The 16772-nt window shown below is 38.1% G+C and overlaps 1 protein-coding gene across 7 annotated transcripts in view; it reads left to right on the top strand.

Moving 5' to 3' along the window:
• The first annotated feature begins 1355 nt into the window (after positions 1–1355).
• LOC131055052 (uncharacterized) overlaps positions 1356–16772 on the top strand; it is a 42418-nt gene continuing 27001 nt past the window's right edge. For 5 of the 7 annotated variants that reach the window (XM_057989671.1, XM_057989670.1, XM_057989667.2 and 2 more), the window contains exon 1: positions 1356–1748. In XM_057989671.1, the coding sequence (XP_057845654.1) occupies positions 1561–1740 (180 nt within the window). In that variant the 5' untranslated portion in view covers positions 1356–1560 and the 3' untranslated portion in view covers positions 1741–1748. The remainder of the gene's footprint in view (positions 1749–16772) is intronic. The other 2 variants (XM_057989666.2, XM_057989665.2) reach the window with 2 other exon arrangements.

The following is a 16772-nucleotide window of genomic DNA, read 5'->3' on the forward strand; positions in this document are numbered from 1 at the left end:
ACTAAAGTGGAAGATTCAAGAGTCTTACCTAGATAGGAATTGCCAAGAAAGATTCAAAAGCTGGATCAAAGGAGGGTTGCCAAGGTTTTAGCATAAGAAGGTGTTCATTGAAATCTCACCTATAATCATAGAGAACCATACACCAATCCCTAATATCATCAAAGACAACCACAAAGAACCCATGCGCACAAAGATAAATTTGAATATCACCCTCTAGAATAGGCCTCCATATGTCTGAGATCCATTGATGAAATTCAAAGAGACTTAGTCAAAACCCTTTGAACCTCTCAATTAGGCCTTTCTTAGCAAAGAAGGCCTCATTTTCAGAAACCTCAAGCAAAATATCTTTTCCTAACTCCACTTTCAAAGGGAATTAAGCAGTTAGCAACAACACATGAGACTTTGAGGGTGTCAAGACCCCTTTTGGGGCATCAAAATACACATCCTCCATTGAAAAATTTACACCCAACCCTCAAAAAGGCCCTACACCACTCGTGCCAAACTTAACCCTGGAAGGAGGAAAAAACTCACCACTGTGATTGCACATTCCTACACCATGACAAAACTTTACCCAAACCAGCATGTGGGGGTAGCATTTGAGGATCTTGCGAATCATCTGCAAAGGTTTTGAAGTATCAATTGGAGGAAGGAAAGGTGCCATGAGCCAAGGGACCAAATCATGCCTACGCTAAGGAGATTGGTGCCCAAATTTTCCTCGCCATTGTCGCAAAAAACTATAGTTTCAACAGCCTCCCGCACTGACTACATTGCACCTTTTAAAAGTTAATAATTTTATCCTTTCCAAAAATATAATTGACCTCCAACTTTTATTTACATTGCTAAGAAAAACACGAACAAAATGAAAGAGAGTGAAAAATAATAATTTAATTGTATTACAAAGATTATATAATTTTATTTCAATTCAACTTGTAATATAGATGATAGTGATTCGTGATCTTGTAAAATTATCGAAAACATGTCTAAGAACTTGTCCTCCCTATCATAAAAATTGATTTCACTTAACTCTATAAATTCTCTCATAAGTTGCATTATGTTTGTTCACTTTCACATATATAGAGACCAATATGGCTTGACTTATTTTATACAATGCCTCCAGATTGACCATAAAAAAAAAAAAGAACTACCATAACAATTTCAAATACACAAGCTTGAATGCAACCTTTTAAAATACAAAATTAAAATGATTTCAAAATATTCATATAATTAACTATAAAATTAATAAATGTACAAAAAATTATTAATTATTAACTATAAAATTACTTCATGTACAAAAATTTATTAATAAAAATAATATTTTTAATTTTCTATCAGCCCAATCATTGCAGCTCCTTCCACTAGTTGATAACCTCTCATGCAAGAGAAATTGTTCTACAAAATTCCTCTTTTCTCGCACTAAATTCTCCCTCTTCGTGTTTTTATTAACATTTTCTATTTTTTTCATTATTTCCGGATTTCGAATTCTTTCAATTCAGTCTTGAAATTGACTAGATTTTGGAAGAGAGTGAGGAGGATTTAAGGTGGGTTTTGTTTGCAGCTGCGATGGGCATAATTCGGAGTAGTTTTGCCTTCATAGTTGGCACAGTAGCTGGGGTGTATGTGGCGCAGAATTACAACGTACCGAACATACAGAAGGTCATCAATACTGGTCTTTTAATGGCGAAGCAAATTGAGGAAAATTACCGCAAGCCTAAAAAGCCCCCTTCAGACGATGATACGTAGTCTCACAGGTAAACTAATTAATTTTTCGTCTTCCGCTTTATGCATTTGATTATTTTCTTTAAAAGATTAAATTTTATGGGGTGAATCATTGCCACGATTAAATTTACCTTCTAAAGTCTGGTTAATTCTGAAACTACCCCTTTTTTTGTTTGTTTGCGACTTAATAGTGTACCCTCGAGGGTTACATTGAGGGCTTTGAACTTATGTCATGTTTTACTGGCGCATTAGAAGAAAAAAAAGTTTGCTTCACACCCTTTGGATGACTGTATTGTGGGCATAGATAAATTGGGAAGTTCGAGTTTACCGTTGAGCTCGGTTACAGGGTTAAAATTAAGGAGCATGAAATTTAAACAAATTCAATGGAAATGAAAACAATTCTCTTGAGGGATTGCAAAGAGGGTTTCATTGTAGAGTCAAATTAAATTATCCTAGTGTGGATTGCTTTCTTTAAGCACATGAAAATAAAATACACATCAAAACAAACCCAGAAATACTACAGCAAAAAATATTTTTGTATTTTTAATATTATATTCAAACACGTGCATGCATACAACTTGAAATCTACCTATCCGATACAACTAACAAATCTGAACATACTAGTCTGGGACATATTCCTGAATCTTTACGTCTTCCTTGAGGGCTTCCATTCCCATGCTGATCTGATATTGGTTCCTTGAGGATCTTGATAAGGTTCTGCTGTGTACAAAGTGATGCTCTGATAAGCCTGCTTAGGATGTGCACGTTCCGCTGAAGTCTGCACTACGAATTGTCCCGAGGGTTTTTGCCTCCAAGGAACTGACTGATCTGCTTGTAGATTTCTGCCTGCAAGCATTCAAAATCTATGTTTCACCCAGTTTTCAAGACAGGGATGTCAGGGGATGGGGGGGGGTGTTTCCAGGATGGATTTTTTTGAGGCCATTTTTGGGGATTGCAGGGACGGCAAAGAAGATGACTATATAAAAAATAGGAATTTTTTTTTTAAATATTGAAAAATTTCAAATATTCAGATGATAACATTGATAAGGCATTCATCATATTGACATATACATTATAAAATTGTTAATACAACATTAGAGTTTACATGAGAGAAATGAATTAATTTTAATAAATATTAAATGTCAAAACATAAAATTTAATTGCTTCCATAATTTATTGCAATGTGCATATGATATAAAATTACAAAATAGTAACACAACAAGATGCCCAAAGGCTGCAAGCTTGAACTATAAATGTCAAAATGACAGTCATAAAAGCATAGTGATAGAAAGTATGCCCCTAATCAGCATCTGCCAACATTGCATCAAAATTGGAGTTAGAATTTGAGTCATTGCCACTATGAGGAACTGTCTCATCTAATTGAATTCTAACCAATCTCCCTTGTGTCTCCTCCTCATCAATCAAGGTGGTGTCTTTTGGATTGACATACCACCATAAAGCTGGAGTATGTTTTTGATTAAGTTAAAAACAGGTTTTTAAGGGACCTGAAACCCTGTACAAAGCAGGTTTAATAGGGGGGACCTGAAACCCATAACTAAAAATATTCAGGATTATCTACAAAACAAAGCGGAACAAAGACGAGACGGATCAAAGCCAAGAAAAGGGAATCTAAGCAGACGGACCCCTCCAAAAAGAAAAGCTGCCTGACAAATAAGAACATATGCATGGAAAGTCTACAGGCAGTTTGAACAACAGGTACCCCCAACCAGGAGCAACCAACCAACATTAGGATTTCCCTTTGGATCCCTTCTTTTGGGATCTAAGGGTCATATCAAAAGAAGGCAAAGACCTTTTAGAATGTTTGCTTTTGACCGAAATCCAGCCTTCTTCAACCTTAGCAGCCTCAGCTTGCCAAACCAGCGAATCCAACCCAGGAAACCCAGCATCCAAGGAGATACCGGCAGACCTCGAAAAGCTAGTAGGACCAGCAGAGCCATGGCTAGGCACATCACTGGAAGACGAGACAGATAGTGAGACAGCTCCAGCAGAAGCTATAGAAGCAAAAGCAGGCAAAGGGGCAGCACCAGCAGACGTACCCACAAGAATCTAATCACATCCAGCCGCAGGGGTAGCTCCAACAGACAAAGCAGAACGACCGGTTGGCTCAGAAGGAACCGAAGTAGGAACACCATTTGAGACGTCAGCTGAAGGGACAACACTATCAACAGGGACCTTGGGGGAAAATCCAGCAGAATCTACTACATGCACTTTAGAGTCATAAATGGGAAAATCTTGTCCAACCGTCTGAGAAGAGCTCTTGAATACTGTATAATGTTGAGAAGAGGCACCTTTCCACCATGAAGAGGGCTTCTTCACTTTAACTCTCTCTAAATCACATTTAGCCGCGACATGCCCAGTCTTGAAGCATCTTCTACATCTGAAGGGAATCCCTTCATAATCCAAAGATTGAATCCAGAAAACCTTGGGATTCGAAAGTTTGATCTCAGCTGGCAGCCCCTTAGAAGCATCAATATCTACCAAAATACGTGCGTAGGTAGAATGAAGGATATCAAAGGACTCCACATCCACCTTAAGAAAATCTCCCAAAGCCTCACCCACTTCCTCAAGGCACTGGTCCACCCAAAAATGAAGTGGGAGGTTGGGGAGTCTAACCCAAATTGGCATTTTACAGAAGGATTCAGATGAAGTGTTGAAATCCTCGTGCCAGGGTTTAATCATCAACGAGAAGCGATTCTCCCAAGTAAAAAAATGTTCACATAGAATAATCTTTCTATCCACCAGTTTTTCAAACTTAGCAATAAAAAAACCTTTGGCTAGAGGGAAAATCTGAACCGAATCCGAAATGAGGGGTTCCCAGTGCTTAGAGACCCATTCATGGAGTCCCGGAAGACTTGGCCAAAACCCCCTAAACCGGCATATAACCACAAGAGAAGAAAGATCAGAGGCAATCTAATCAATCACATTAACTGTCTCTTCTTCCAGATTAACAACAATAGACTGACAAACAGGAAAAGGCTTAGAGTTAGCATAAGCAGGTCCCTTACCCCCTCCAGAAGCCAGACGATCTGCATAAGAACCCCTAGAAGCCCCAAAAGCGGAGCAAGCCACTCCGGAAACTCCCGAAGCAAAACCACCATCCACAGCAGGGGCATCCAGCCGCGTCGCAACAAGAGCATCACGATCCACATGAGCATTAGCCGCAGGCGGACCATTGCCATTAGAGCGAGGGAGGCCTCCAGACGACCAGGGGAGCAATGGCCAGAGGCATTCAGGCGAGAGTTCTGAGCGATAGACATTTCAAAAATAACAAAATGGTTTGTTACCACAAGCATAAAAAGCTGGAGTATGTTGATACTTTGATGAAGTTGCAAATCATCGTGCATGACCACCAATATATCTGTCCAGCCTATTCATCTTGATAGAGTGAATGAAGCTATATGTAGACCAATTCCTCTTTGCAACAGAGGAACTAGCAACCCGTGACAGGAGGCAAAGAATGAGTGTCTTCAACTTTGGTGTATCTTTCTTGTGCCATGCCCACCATCCAATAGGATTAGTTTGAACTAATTTTGCTCTATCTATTTTTTGCCTCTAGTTTGTTGAATGTTGGACCATAAAGATTAGTAAAGGCAAGCCATTTTGTGTGAACTATACTTGACTCCTCAATTGAATACATCTTTTGAATGGCTTTCATTAACCCTTCTTTCATCTCTCCGTCATCACAAGGAAGCAACCTACCGACCTTTGGTGCATACCACTTTTGAAATAGAGCAAAGACTGCCATATGAAGCAGGGTGTTCACAGTGTTCCACCACTACAGCAGAGTGTGCTTACTATGTTGCTTAGATAATCTCAAATTAAGATTCCTATTAAAAATTGATTGCTTCATTTTCCCAAGCATGCTGTCAAATCTCTCATAAATCTCTTCAAGACTAGGGGAGTCAATCCTTTTTATTGAATCCTACGTATGAGGTGGAGGCAATCGAGTTTGTTACTCTCCATTTAGAGGGTATAACTCATGAGTGGTGATACCATTGCATGGTTACTCGAGGGCATAGCACTAGCCTCTATTACCACCTTAGAGGATTTCAACTAGAGATTGATAGAAAGATTTGACAGAAGGGATTTAGAGGTTTGTTTTAGAGAGTTGGTACAACTGAAGCAATATGGTACAATGGAGGATTATGTTGCAGAATTTCAGCAAGTATCAAAATTCTAAATGTGATAGAGCGAAAGATCATTGTTTTATTTTTAGAGGGAATATTTGAACCACTTAGGTGTTTGGTTAACACATTTGATCCAATATCAATGTAGGATGCTATCAATAGTGCTTTGAACTTGGAGGATTCAATGGCTAAGAACAAATTTTACTCCAAGATTCCACTGATGAAGCAACATAAGAAACCCTTCTCAAAAGAGTTTCACTCCACCAAAGACACTACCTTCTAAACCAAGCAAAGTGGAAGAGTGTAAGAATGAGCTTCAAAGGAAGAAGTTGTGTTTTATTGCAAAAAGCCATGGGAGCTAGGACATAGATGCTTAAGAAAGGGGCAAATACACCACATAGAGGTAATTTTAGATGAGGAGATAGAGGAACCAAAGCCCAAGCATGTAGCTGATGAGTAGAGCATGAAGATGAGGGAGAAAGAGAATTTTTTGAAGGCACCCTTGCTGCTTGTTCGAGAGTGCCCAATTATCATCCCTTTCGAGTACATGGTGTTGTGCATGGGCACAATGTTTTAGTATTGACTAATAGTGGGGCTAATCATAGCTTCATAGATGCAAATTTAGTTTCTAGGAAAGTGTTAGATACATAAGGATTTGGGGGTTTTAATGTCATGGTTGTAAGTTGCCATATCGTTTCTTGCAAGAAGCAAATACAACAACTTGACTTATCCTTCGGAAGGCATCAAGTCAATGATGACTTATATGTTCTTGGGATAGAAGTAGACATGGTCTCAACTATGCAATGGTGGCACTCACTTGAGGAATTTACTCAAAACTATCAAACATTTGAGCTTAAGTTTAGGGTGGATGGGAAGGAGGTAACACACCAAGGTATATTGAATGGAGCCCCTAGCATGGCTATAGTGTAATTTCCCCTTTGGGGATATTCTTATATGTCACCCTAAAATCACAATTCCAACTAGAAATTGGAAATGTAATACAGTCAAGAGTATAAATTTACCAATTGAAATGTTTTTAACAAGCTAAATTCCGGTTTAGGTCCCGCACACAAGATTAGTCCCTTGGAAATTGACAATAAATCAAGATAACATCTATACATCATGAAATCATATAAACATTCTCATATTAAAAATCTCACTAAGGCATTAGCTATTCCAATGGGGAGTCCCATAATAGCCTTATTAGGAATTTGTTGAAACGTCTGTAAATTGCAGTCTCAAGGTTGGTCACCCTTGTATTGCGAGAGCATGGAAGGTGGGCCGCCCTTCCATCCCTTAGTTCACCTTGGAGGCTGGCTGTCCTCCTTGTTCAAGCCCAGAGCATGGAAGGCCGGTCTTCCATTCCACTCTTGGCCCATGAGCATGGAAGGCTGGCTGTCCATTCCATCTTGGGGTGGTGTACTTGATGGGACCTCAAGCCTAAGGGCACGCTAAGCCCCTTGGCCCATGAGCATAACATTTATCTCAAGGTGGCGTACTTCATGGGATCTCAAGCCCAAGGGCACACTAAACCCCTTGGTCCAGGAGCATAACATTTATCTCGGGGTGGCGTACTTGATGGGATCTCAAGCCCAAGGGCACACTAAACCCCTTGGTCCACGAGCATAACATTTATCTCTGGGTGGCATACTTGATGGGATCTCAAGCCCAAGGGCACACTAAGCCCCTTGGCCCATGACCATAATCTTCATCTCAGGGTGGCGTACTTGGCTCTCATGAACTTGGAAGGCTGGCCGTACTTCCTATTTGCAATCCGTTTCTCTAAATTCAAATATGTTATTAAATGAATTCTTTATTATATATAATCGAGAGAAACATTTAGATTACACACTATATTCAATGATTGCTGCAAATATTATTTATATCATGAACACATATAGGCACACCTATAAGTTAACTTTATTCATGTAAATTATCCTTAATCTATTTGTTGCTATTGGATATTTATTTCTGCTCTTAATCCAGATCAGATTACTTAATTTTGTTATCTCTTCTTTCTTATTCCATGCCTTCTTGGATGAACTGTTCTTCTCTTTAATATCTCCCATTTGGAGAGAGTCATACCTTTTCATAACACCCCTTTCCTATGGCAAGGGTTACACCTTTTCAAAGCTGGGCGCTGCTTCAACTTTTTGATTAATTTCATTTATATGCCATTTGGGAATTGCTGCCCCTCTCCTTAGCCGACTCCCTTGTTGAATTGTTTCCTCCCTTTATTAATTAATTTCCCTTTGTCTTGGTTGGCCTTCTTCATCCATTTGCTTAATATTAATGCCTTAACCTAGGTCAACTCTAATCATGGACTTAACTTGAGTCAGCCCTTTTCAGGAATACTATTATTTTTCTTTTAAATTGAGCGCCTGGGTTTATTTCTATATGGCCAAGGGCCTGACATATATCAAAACTAATGTAGGTAAATTTTCAAAGGGAATTAGTAGCTCGAGCTCCTCAATACACAGAAACTACCAAAGATCTATCCTTAGGTAAGACACTTCACTATGATAATGTTTGGCCTATATTGGATATGCTTGACATTACACTTTAAAGTGGCCACAAAATGAGATATTAGTAAAATGGGAATCTCTTAGGTAAGACACTTCACTATGATAATGTTTGGCCTATATTGGATATGCTTGACATTACACTTTAAAGTGGCCACAAAATGAGATATTAGTAAAATGGGAATCTCTTATTAAGAGTAACCCAGGTGACTTGGTAGGAATTTTGGTATCAAGAACCATGAACCACGGGTCACTATGAGTGCTGTTTCCAATCTTAGAACAGCTGTTCTCAACACTCCCAGCTATCCTCAATTCTATTTGTACCTCCAAAGGAGTTTTTATCACATGGTGGAAGTATCTCCCACCCATTATCATTGTTGAGGTGTTTGCAGCTAGTGCAAGATGGCTTCCGGTCACTACAATTCTGATTTTGAGCAAGAGAATGCAGTGTTACAGCAATGGTATCAAGATTTTTTTTTTAATGTTGTATGCAAGAGGTTTCACTTGTTGAGAGGTCCATCATAAAAGGGAAGTTCAAGGGAAAGGGAGTTGTGTGTCAAGGCAATCTTATTAAGGTCATCATGGGCATCACAAGGTGACCTTGCAGAAGTTTACATAAATATCAGAGTGGTGCAGCATGAGCATGGTGAGGTAGCATCAAAATTGGAAATTTGTGCAAAGATTCACCCATAAGGTGAGCGGCAAGCAATTGGTGATGATATTCTACAACCAAGGGATGGAGGGGACACACTCAGGACAGCTATGTACCAGATTTTTAGCCTTAGTGCTGCTGTCATAGTCATTACAAGCTCCCACATAATTTAAATGGCATTTACACAATTGGTTTTGCAAAGATTTCCAATCATAAGAAGGCAAGGTTTACAGTCTAAAGGAGCATTTTCAGTATTTACATTGTTCAAAGTTGAATCAAACCTTCAATTTTTTCAAGGGGAAATCGATTTTGCTGCTGTTATATCATTATCAGGTTGCCAGAACAACTGTCATCAATTGTGAACAGCTTCAAGTTGGCCCAATATAAGGAAATATCCTGGATGGAAGAAGTTGAAGAAAGTTTTTAGCTGAAGGGAATCATCATTGCAGCCTTCATGGTACCTGATTGGTATGATTTAAGGTGAATTGTGACTGTTCTAACTGTTTGCAGCCCTTACACAATGTGATTTTTATTCTAATTTGGAAGGTATACATTTAAATCTCTTAGAAGAAGCCATAAGAACTTACAAGTTGGATCATGAAGCTCAAGTGTTATAGATTCTCCATTGCATGGGAATAACCAAAAGGGAAAACAAGAAAATGGTGGTTTGTTGACTAATGTAATGTCCCCTACTTGATCTATTTCAATATACTAAAATTGATTGATATTCTTCAATTAGTTATTAACAAGTTCTTATTTATTTTCCTCATTAAATGATTAATTTCATTATTCATGGTTCTTAATATAGATATCGGACCCTGCTACTACTTCAGTTTTAAGGGAGAAGGGTCTATGTATGTTACCAAAGCGCTTAGAGACCAAATACAATAGGTTCCCTCAAAGTTTACAGATCCAAGCCCTTACCTATCTTGGGTCTATACCCTCAAGGCTTATGGGTCGCTGATCCCCACCCTATCTTGGGACTTAACCTATTGCTTGGATTTAGACTACCCCTCTTTGGAACATCTTATTCCCATCTTCTTAAATACTGATAGTAATAACATGAATGAAACTATAAGTATACTAATTTCTCATGTATAATAAATATATATGAAATTAAGTATGACTGTCATACATATTGCAGTCTATATTAGTATTCTATTAAATTCTGCATAACAACATTATCAGGCTTCGTATATTAAGCATACACATTCAACACATCCCCATGCATACCACCAAGAACAAAGATGCTACTGCCTGTAACTTAATACTAGTTTTGATCTGATCCAATGCATGGTGATGTCACTAGATGCTTTTGATTTCTTCCCTTTATATCTCTCAATTTGAGGGAGAGATCACACCTCTTCATCATGTATGCCCTTTGGCAAGAGACATACCCTTTCACCATTAGCACCCTTTGAAAGAGTGCAACTCTTCATTATTTCTACCCTTTGAAAGGGACACAACCTTTTATAATCAGATCTGCACTTATTAGTTAAATCAGATCTGCACTTCTCATTTCCAAATTATCCCCCCTCTCAAATGAGGTTCTCTTCTCCCTTTTATATCTCATTGTTGAGGGAGTCACAACTTTTCCTTTCATACCTTTTGACTTTTCATTAACTTAATTAATCTTATTTAATTATATTATTTTATATTTTAATTTAATTTTTAATGTTTTAATTTTATTATTATCATTTATAAATAAATTCTATTTCAAAGTGGGGACATCACAACTAACATCATGGTGAATAGAGCAGAAAAATGTTGGTCCAAGTTTTTGCACTTGATAGATGAGATTTAAGAGGTTAGTGTGATGGTGCTATTGTATCAACTATCAAGGTTTACAAGATGCTTTTGAACAAAAGATATCCCATTTGAGTTCGTAGGATGTGTTTGGATAGGAGATATTCCAATCAATAGGTGCATGAACTAGGATTGATGAGCATCACTTTTATGATTCATCACCTTGGCATGGAGATGGTAGTAACCCTTGATTTATCATTGCTTGTGGGCAAGCAGTTATGGGAAGGGTGAACTATTATGCCCCCATTTTGGGATTAAAACTATGTTAATGGTTCAGGTTCGGTTTGGCTTGTATATGGGTTTGGATCTGGTCTGATTTGGGGGTTGTCCAGTGTCTTGTCCTTGTTAATGCATGGTAGCTTATGCAAGATAAGATCTTCCTAACCTTCCTTGTTCTGTTATTCATCTACATGCTTCATGTCTGATTTATATTACATATGATTATCGGATTGTACAAACATTGTTTATCATTAAGTTATCGGGTTAAATTAGCCGATACATACTTGCCATCGGATGCATAAACATTGGCACCGATTCACATCTGTTATCGGGCTTAATTATATCGAGCATATTTGTTATTGGGTTTAATGAATACACCGCTTCATTTGGCATTAAACATTGGTTAACAAATGCACCGGTTGGATTATATTCATCGTGCACTTAGAATCATCGATGTTTATCTGAACCGATTCATTAAATAGATCAGTCATTATATTATGATATTACAATATGCTATCGGGGGTTTTTGAACCGATAATCAGCATTGTGTTAATGGTATAATTGTAAAGGCACCGATCAATGGGTGCATTGATCGGTCATGCCTAAGCAGTTATGGGAAGGGTGAACTATTATGCCCCCTTTTTGGGATTAAAACTATGTTAATGGTTCAGGTTCGGTTTGGCTTGTATATGGGTTTGGATCTGGTCTGATTTGGGGGTTGTCCAGTGTCTTGTCCTTGTTAATGCATGGTAGCTTATGCAAGATAAGATCTTCCTAACCTTCCTTGTTCTGTTATTCATCTACATGCTTCATGTCTGATTTATATTACATATGATTATCGGATTGTACAAACATTGTTTATCATTAAGTTATCGGGTTAAATTAGCCGATACATACTTGCCATCGGATGCATAAACATTGGCACCGATTCACATCTGTTATCGGGCTTAATTATATCGAGCATATTTGTTATTGGGTTTAATGAATACACCGCTTCATTTGGCATTAAACATTGGTTAACAAATGCACCGGTTGGATTATATTCATCGTGCACTTAGAATCATCGATGTTTATCTGAACCGATTCATTAAATAGATCAGTCATTATATTATGATATTACAATATTCTATCGGGGGTTTTTGAACCGATAATCAGCATTGTGTTAATGGTATAATTGTAAAGGCACCGATCAATGGGTGCATTGATCGGTCATGCCTAAGCAGTTATGGGAAGGGTGAACTATTATGCCCCCTTTTTGGGATTAAAACTATGTTAATGGTTCAGGTTCGGTTTGGCTTGTATATGGGTTTGGATCTGGTCTGATTTGGGGGTTGTCCAGTGTCTTGTCCTTGTTAATGCATGGTAGCTTATGCAAGATAAGATCTTCCTAACCTTCCTTGTTCTGTTATTCATCTACATGCTTCATGTCTGATTTATATTACATATGATTATCGGATTGTACAAACATTGTTTATCATTAAGTTATCGGGTTAAATTAGCCGATACATACTTGCCATCGGATGCATAAACATTGGCACCGATTCACATCTGTTATCGGGCTTAATTATATCGAGCATATTTGTTATTGGGTTTAATGAATACACCGCTTCATTTGGCATTAAACATTGGTTAACAAATGCACCGGTTGGATTATATTCATCGTGCACTTAGAATCATCAATGTTTATCTGAACCGATTCATTAAATAGATCAGTCATTATATTATGATATTACAATATGCTATCGGGGGTTTTTGAACCGATAATCAGCATTGTGTTAATGGTATAATTGTAAAGGCACCGATCAATGGGTGCATTGATCGGTCATGCCTAAAAGGCATGACCGGTCAATACACCAATTGACCGGTTGCCTAAATGATATATATGCCAATTGAATTCATTTGGAGAAGACATAGAAAATATTAAATGATCTCTCTCCTTCAGACCTGCAGATAAAAATCAGATTTATTAGATATTGACATAATTCCTCATATCCATATATAGCATTCATAGTTCATAACTTGTTCTTCAATTAAAATTGAAATAACTCTACATGGTATCAGAGCCAAGGTAATCGAACCTTAGGCTATTCAATTTTGATAAAATTCAAGGACTAAGTTACAAACTACATCACATTTCCATAATGGCCAACGCTATCAGATTCGAAAATAGACTCGGAGGTAGCGAAGATTTTTCGGCTTGGAAGTTTAGAATCAAAATGATTTTAAGAGAAAACAAAGTTGATTCATATGTCCAAACTGAAAGTGCACAACCAGAAAATGACTCCGAGAACTATGTCCTCTACTCAGCACTTACAAGCCATACTTCAAACAAATCTAACTCATGGGTGATCGACAGTGGTTCATCCAGACACATCACCGGCTTTAGAGAAATACTAGACTCCATGATAGAGAAAGATGATGAGGAAGTAACCATTGGAGACGATTCTTCACATCCAGTCAGAGGAATTGGAACCTGCACCATCAAACTGAAGACAGGCATGTCACTACGACTTGAAGAAGTACTATATGTTCCAGGCATCAAAAGAAATCTAATCTCCATATCAGCACTAGAAGATCAAGGATACAGAGTGACCTTCATGGAAAACAAGGTGTTGGCTTGGCCAAAGAGATCCTCCATCAAAGACGCTAAGGTCATTGGTCGAAGACAAGGCTATTTGTATGAGCTATGTACAGAGCCCAATCTAGCATTGATCCATGAAGCAACTAATGCAAATGAAGTATGGCACAGGAGATTAGGCCATCTGAATTATAGAGCTTTGTCAACCATGGAAAACCTTGTCACAGGTCTACCTAAGTTGAAGCAATATCATTCAAAGGCATGCAAAGGGTGTGCCTTAGGTAAAAATACCAAAAATGCATTTCAGAATAGTACTAGGAAAACTAGCATAGTTTTGGAGTTAATTCATTCTGATGTATGTGGACCTATGTCCGTACCCTCGCTAGGGGGATTTTTGTACTATGTAATTTTTGTTGATGACTACTCTAGGAAGACGTGGATTTACTTTTTGAAATGTAAAGAATCAGAAGAGATCCTAAGTAGGTTCAAAGAGTTTAAAACATTAACAGAAAATCTCTCTGAAAACAAAATTAAAACCTTAAGAACTGACAATGGGGGGGAATACACATCAGGACTATTTAAAGACTTTTGTAGAAATTCTGGGATTAAGAGGGAGTTGACAATACCTTATAATCCACAACAAAATGGAGTAGCTGAAAGGAAAAATAGGACCATAGTAGAAGCTGCCAAAGCCATGATACTAGATCAAAATCTAAACTTGAACCTTTGGGCAGAAGCAACTAACACTGCTGTGTACATACAAAATAGATGTCCTCATTCACACCTTGAAGATAAAACTCCCGAGGAAGTCTTTACCAAGACAAAACCAGATATCAGCCATCTTAGGATATTTGGGTGTCCGGTCTATATTCATGTACCTAAAGAGTAAAGACTAAAACTAGAACTCTCTGGAAAAAGGGGAATACTTGTAGGATACAGTGAAACTTCTAAAGCCTACAGACTATGTACAAGGGTAGAGAAATATTGAACTCAGTAGGGATGTAATCTTCGAAGAAGATTTAGCCTTCAAAAGGGCCCAAAATACAATAGAACCTGAAATTCATAATCCTACTCCTAACCTAGAAGAAGAACCTACTCTTGAGCTTTAGAGGGAGTATCTTGAGGAAATTATAAGTGAAACACAAGACCCACCTATAGATAATTGCAAGAAAATACCACTTTGGGCCACCAAAACTATAGCAGAAGCTCAGAAGTTTGCTGCTCCTTCAAGAACCTTCAGGGAAAGCAAGAGGCCTAATAAATTCATCAACTATGTTGCACTTATGAATGATCTCTCTAAAGCTGAACCTAACAATGTTTCAGATGCACTCAAACATCAAGTATGGATAGATGCCATGACTGAAGAATATCAGTCCATTATGAAGAATGATGTTTGGGAGATTGTTCCTAGGCCAACCAAGAAGTCTGTCGTGTCTTCTAAATGGTTGTTTAAAATCAAGCATGCTGCAGATGGCAGTATTGAAAAACACAAGGCCAAATTTGTAGCTAGAGGGTTCTCACAGAAGGAAGGAATAGATTACGAAGAAACATTTGCACCTGTTGCCAGGTACACATCAGTAAGAGCTGTCCTAGCCATTGCAGCAGCAAAGGGGTGGAAGGTACATCAAATGGATGTTAAGACAGCATTCCTAAATGGCGAGATCGTGGAAGAAGTCTACTTAGAGCAACCTGAAGGGTTTGAAATTCATGATGCAAAGTCTCATGTGTGTAGACTCAAGAAAGCTCTTTATGGGCTCAAACAGGCTCCCAGAGTTTGGTATGAAAGAATTGACACCTATCTCTCAAAGCTGGGTTTCTCTAAGAATGATGCAGATCCTAATCTCTACCTCAAAAGAAATAAAGGTGATATGTTAATATTAATTTTATATGTTGATGACTTATTAATTACAGGAGATGATCACCTAATAGATCAATGCAAGAAAGATCTATCCACAGAATTTGATATGAAAGACTTGGGGCTTCTTCATTACTTCCTAGGATTGGAAGTATGGCAAAATTCTGATAATATTGTACTGAACCAAGGGAAGTACACCTTGGACATATTGACAAGATTTGGAATGCTAAACTGCAGACCCATGACCTCTCCTATGGAAACCAACTTCCATAAACTTAAAGAAGCAGTAGCAGAATCAAGACCTACTAACCCCACTCAATACAGGCAGATAATTGGGTCCTTGATGTATCTAGTAAATACAAGGCCAGATATCTGCTATGCTGTTAATGCCTTAAGTCAGTTCATGTGTGAACCTAAGGAGATACACCTGGTTGCAGTAAAGCATATAATGAGATATCTACAAGGTACCCTAAAGCTTGGTCTTAAATATGAAAAAGTTGACATAGATCTACATGGATTTACAGATTCAGATTGGGCTGGCAGTGTGACTGACAGAAAGAGCACTTCAGGGTGCTGCTTCAGTTTAGGGTCAGCTATGATATCCTGGATTAGCAGAAAACAATCTTCAGTAGCTCAGAGTTCCACAGAGGCTGAATATATTGCAGCTTCAATGGCTGCCCGAGAAGCAGTATGGCTAAGGAAATTGCTCGTGGGATTATTCGGAGAACCTTTGAAACCTACAGTCATTCAGTGTGATAATCAAAGTTGTATAAAACTTTCTGTAAATCCAGTATTTCATGACAGGTCCAAACATATTGAGATTCCATATCACTATGTACGAGATATGGTTGACAGGAATGTGATAAAGTTAGAATATGTGTGTACAAGAGATCAGACTGCAGATATTCTGACCAAACCACTTTCCAGAGTGAAGGTTGATCACTTCAGAAAGGGTTTAGGTATGATAGAAAGGTAATCTGCTTTGTAATCTATACTTACATATATTTAAGATGTTTAAGGTGTAAACTTCTTTGTCATGTTTGGACTATCTCTTGGCTTCTTGCCACCTGTGTTCATATCTAAGAGGTGACGATCTCTTAGATACTGAACACTTGTATGTAGACATCATAAGGTGACGATCTTATGATAGTCAAACCAGTAATCATGTTGGATCACTGGTAAGTCATGGATGTGTCATGACTATGTTGTGATACAACATTTGTACAAATGTTATTGCATTATCACAACTTGGATATGATGAGAACTTAGCACTTCT

Source organism: Cryptomeria japonica, chromosome 5, assembly GCF_030272615.1.
Source record: "Cryptomeria japonica chromosome 5, Sugi_1.0, whole genome shotgun sequence".
NCBI lineage: Eukaryota > Viridiplantae > Streptophyta > Pinopsida > Cupressales > Cupressaceae > Cryptomeria > Cryptomeria japonica.